The sequence below is a fragment of the Hyalella azteca genome, unplaced genomic scaffold (assembly GCF_000764305.2).
Source record: "Hyalella azteca isolate HAZT.00-mixed unplaced genomic scaffold, Hazt_2.0.2 contig6769, whole genome shotgun sequence".
NCBI classification, from domain to species: Eukaryota; Metazoa; Arthropoda; class Malacostraca; order Amphipoda; family Hyalellidae; genus Hyalella; species Hyalella azteca.
Genome location: NW_025936919.1, coordinates 21,959 through 26,973, shown reverse-complemented (window position 1 = coordinate 26,973; position 5,015 = coordinate 21,959). Strand labels below are relative to the sequence as shown.

At 44.0% G+C, this 5,015-nt stretch overlaps 1 protein-coding gene across 1 annotated transcript in view; it reads right to left on the bottom strand.

Annotated features, from left to right (window-relative positions):
• Positions 1 to 5,015, bottom strand: part of LOC108677079 (phosphatidylinositol 3-kinase regulatory subunit alpha) — a 130,873-nt gene that overhangs the window by 122,873 nt on the left and 2,985 nt on the right. The window contains exon 4 of the mRNA XM_018165230.2: positions 485 to 727. Coding sequence (XP_018020719.1) covers positions 485 to 727 — 243 coding nt within the window. The remainder of the gene's footprint in view (positions 1 to 484; positions 728 to 5,015) is intronic.

The window sequence follows — 5,015 nt, the reverse complement described above, 5'->3', positions numbered from 1 at the left end:
TGATTGAACTGCACTAACATTGAACCTTTCACTGAAATCGTTTCGGTACAAAATTCGCGAGATAAGTCAAACCGGCATAGTAAAAAGCTGTCTCTTATACACAGCAGCAACAGCAGCAACCAACGACACCAGCAGCAGCAGCAACAGCAGCAACCAACGACACCAGCAGCAGCAACCAACGACACCAGCAACAGCAGCAGCAGCAACCAACGACACCAGCAGCAGCAACCAACGACACCAGCAGCAGCAGCGACCCACAACACCAGCAGCAGCAGCAAGCCACAGCAGTTCCCTATAGCCCTAATCACTCTCCCATATTAGCGCTTCAGTTAACATTGCGAACATACATTCACAAGCTGAAGCTGCTACCCGCAGACTTAACTACATGTGCATAGGACTATGGTGGCACGTAGCTAGGATAACAGGGACAACTGGCGTGCAAACAACAGTATTGGCAATTACTGCAGACAAGATTACTACTTACAGTGTCTGCAGAGTATGGGCGTCAAGAAGAATACGTCGTGCGAGATCTTGTGCTGCTGCTGCTGCTGTGGTTGTTGTGGTGGCGGCGTTGGTTGTTTGTGGTGATGATGGTGGGGCTGGTGGTGATGCAGTATTTGTCGATGATGCTGCGCAGGGTGATAATCATGGGACGATGATGACGACGATGATGATGTTGATGGTACTGGAGGAGGTGGCCGGTTTCTGCCCACGCCGTTGCCCCCGCCTGCAAGAACACGACACACGATAAATGGATGGAGGTTGTCTGCATTGCAGGATGTTATTGATGACGTGGTGCGAATTCGTCTGTTTAAGAGACAGACGAATCCACATGAGAAAAGAGCGAGTTAGAACAAGCAGTTAACGGCCGCCACAAGGGATATGTAGAGGTGGAGGATGGTGCAAATAAATGAAATAATTTAATTACCGTTGCAGTCCTCACATGAGCCTGAGGAACAGAGACATGAACGGTAGGAGCCCCGCGGTAGAATCACAAATATTTCCATAAATATGCCCAGTCAAAAGCAAAAATAACTACCCCAGTGAGCTCGTTGAAAAACAATGATGTTCTCACTGAATATGACCAGGGCCCATACTTTCAAGAAAAGTTAAGAGATCGTAAGTTCATCAGCCAATCATTGACGGCCTTTCAAGCAAAATTCACCAATCATGGACAATAAAATAGAGCGTAAGTACTTACGTTCACTTAGCGAGTTTTGAAAGTATGGCCCCAGGGCATTTGCGAACTGCTAAGAGCGAAGTTTGAAGAAGTGTATAGCAACTCTAGTTAGTCAAAACGAGAAAATAAGATTGAATTCCTTCAGAAACTGCCAGGAAGAGTTGTTGACGGAAAGGAGTATCCAAGAATTATAGACAGTTTCAGCAGATGGAGGCCCTGCGATGTTGCTGAAAAAGATATGTCGGTGCACTTAAGGTTCCTTTGACTTAGCTCTGGAAAGCAAGGTTCAGAAAAAGAAACGTTCCTAATTACCTCAAGTTGGGGGTAATAAATCCAATCTACAAAGGAGCTGCAAGAGAAATTACAGCCCGGTTACATTAACATCACATCAAAAGTGTTAGAGAAAGTCGAGGCCAGAAGTTTGGAGCAGTACATGGAGTAAGCTGACCTTTTCAACAGAAGATAAGGTACCGTTTGAGGCGAAATCGCTTCTGCTTGTCTCAGTTACTGGAGCATCACCACCGAATTCGGGCCAAACTAGAGGAAGAGCAGGCGTGAATGTGGTGTATTGAAACTTCACAAAAGCTCTTGATAAAGTTGACCATGCAAAACTATTCAGAAAACTAAGACTACTGGAGTTCGGAGGAGAGTCATTGACGTGGATCCAATATTTTCTAACTAGCAGACTACAAGCTGTCGTTGGAGACTCGAGGTCGAGCGAATGGAGGCTGAAATGTGGGGTGCCATTAGAAATGGTGTTTATTCTGGTACTTGGTCGTCCTGGGGCCATATTTTCAAAACTCCCTAAGTGAACGTAAGTACTTATGCTCTATTTTCTTGTCTATGATTGATGGATTTTGCTCGAAAGGCTGTCAATGACTGGCTGATGAACTTACGATCTCTTAACTTTCTTTGAAAGTATAGGCCCAGCTCGGTCGTCCGTATCGTTAAGCGAGCCACGCCTCGACAACATTTGCTGACGACACTAGGGTGCGGATGACAATTAAGGACAAGGTGTATACATATTGCGAGAGGTTGCAAGGCTGAGCCAAAGTGGCATCAAGTAGTAGGTTTTGAAATACCGAGCAACTCGGGGAATCGGGCTGGAACACAACTACCACACCGGACAGCACACGAATTTAGGAGGAACATTTCGTTCACGATCTCATAGTATTGATGGGTAGCAAGGTCAATTTTGGTGGCAATAACTGCAAGAGGCATCCGACTGATGAGGTGTTGCGGACGTTCATGACTAGAGAATACCTCATTTGTTTCTTGTGTCTATCTATTTTTCGCTTGCTTTTAATCTTATGCGTGACGTGCCCTCAAAGTTTGTTTGAACCAGACGCCACGATAAATGCTTCGTAGAATAACAATAATAATAATAGAGTATTGGAACCGTGACATTGGAAAGTATTGAAAAGAGCCCTGGTGACATGGTTGAACTATACAAGGTTGACCCACGCTCTGAGAAATTTTGGCACCGATCTGCGAATCTTCGCTATGATGTCACATGTATCGAAAAACCTGAACTGATGTGTCATCAAACATGTGCTAGAAGTATCGCTGATGAACCAATTAAAAAAATTAACATTACAAAATTTTAAAAAATTGTAACTAGACTTGTTCTTAACCATACCAGCAAAATAAACTAACACTGTTGTACGGAAAATAAAATCTTCGGAGGCTGACAGATCAATTCGTGCTTCGCAAATAATTGCCATTCCTCGGATCATTCAGCTGACGATCTGATAATAGGAAAGCTTAGTCAAGAAAGTCCGTTTTCGTCGGGTGAGTGGATTTTTGCATCTCTTTGATAGACATTATTCATTGTGTCTATCCTTTAGATTCATCGCCTCTAAATTTCAAATCGATATAATATGATTAGCTATTTCATTGCGTGGCAATTTTATATCAATTATAAGCTGGATAGTAAACTAGCATCAGAGTGAAAAGCAAAAACGATAACCGTCACAGAGATGCACTAATACTAGCTTGATGAAAACGTGGTATGTTTGGAGGGCACTTCACTATTTATGACGTGCACTTTAATGGCCGCCATTAAAAACCACTTAAAGTCAGCCCACTCGATTCATTAACCGCACGAAATTATTGCATTTTGACACCGGCGTTAAGCAAGAGTAGCTGACATTGTGTACACTTTTTTAGAAGATTCGAGGTAAATTTTTCATAAAGTCAATTCAAAGAAGCCACTTTTTTAATAGAGTTCACGAGCAATATCTGCCTTTTATGATACACGTGACGTCACAGGCGGAACAAAATACCACATCCGCAAGGCGTTGGTCTAACTTGTATTAGTTTAACCATGCCTGATGCAAGGTTGTCAGTTACATATTAGAAGACACTAAAAGGAAATCGTTCTTACGAGAGACTATACCGTGCGTTAGGTCAGTCGTTAAGAGAAGGTCCTACCGTGAACAACCCATTTCTAGGCCTAGTTGACCTATTGCGCCACTCTTCTGCTGTGCTTCAAGTCATCTTACACTGCCTTTATTGGTGAGCTGCTATATTAGACCAAATGTATCCTAACAATAAATTAGTTATTTCTGTTTCATGTAAATTGGTTAAAAAGTGATCATATATAGAATCTGTTATGCAAGTGCTAAGTGAGTAATATCAGTCAGTGTGTAAGTATTTATTTCCAATATAGGGTTGCGGGTCACGAGAGTGAGCTGCCTCCGGGACCGTGTATTCCAAGTATTTGCTTGGAAGGATCTTCGCGTGCTCCCAGGATCTGGGACGTGCTACGACCTTTGCCACCCTTTGTGAATTGTTGGACTGGGCACCTAGCTTGTCCAGAGTCGTTTCAATCTTTCTAACAATACTGTTTAATCGTTTTTCTTGTTCAATAAATTAGTTTTTGGTGGATGATGTTTGATGCACCCGAGTAACGAATCCGATGGAGTACAAGACTTCATTACACCTGGTGACGTGTCTCATTAAACACCCGAGCCAGCTTTGCATCTATTCATGGTAGGCGCAGTGAGACAATTAACAGTCAGAGAGCTTGCACTCGGTCGCGGTGCTTATGCTGGCTGAGGTTGGTTCGGGAAACATGCGAACCTTCACGTTCAAGAGCAGCAGGATGGGGAGCTGAACAAACATGAGAGGCTGAAGTGCCTGTACCTGTACCGCTGAAGACTGAAGAGGTACCTATTTCTGTACTCATGAAAAACCATAACCGGATAGGCCCCAAAGTTTGGAAGTGACACCTCTAGGATTGTGCAATACCGTAACAACAAAACCAGGAAACTGTGCAAGTAACACTCAATATTCAACAAAGCCAAATTCCGAGTTCAATATGTGCGGGAATGATTCCTTACTGTGGCAGGGACGAGGCTGTCAAACGTGTTGCCAATTGAATTAAAATAAAGGGAGTTAAGTAAACTCTTAAAGAGCTTCAAGTGACGACAGGAGAGGTTCACGGGTAAAATCCATGATCGCTTGTCACTCCACCACAACCATCGACAAGAAGCAAGCAACAGCATCGTGGATCAGCAGGCTCTACTTAAGGAAGGCAAATTAGCTGAAATTATAGAATCGCATATCAGCAGGCCTATTGAAGGAAGATTAATTGAAACTAGAGACTTGCCCCCGGGCACTCGGCAGCGCGGACAACTTGCCTGCTGGGGCTGATATCAGTGTAATACAGAGGCGGCGCTCCAGCGTGGCCTGGGACTGCTACGTCCGGAATACACACTAAAGATACGGCATAACAGTACAACGTAGCACACGTGTTAACTCACCGTGCAGGTGCTGCAACACAACTCACCGTGCAGGTGCTGCTGTACAACTCACCGTGCAGGTGCTGCAG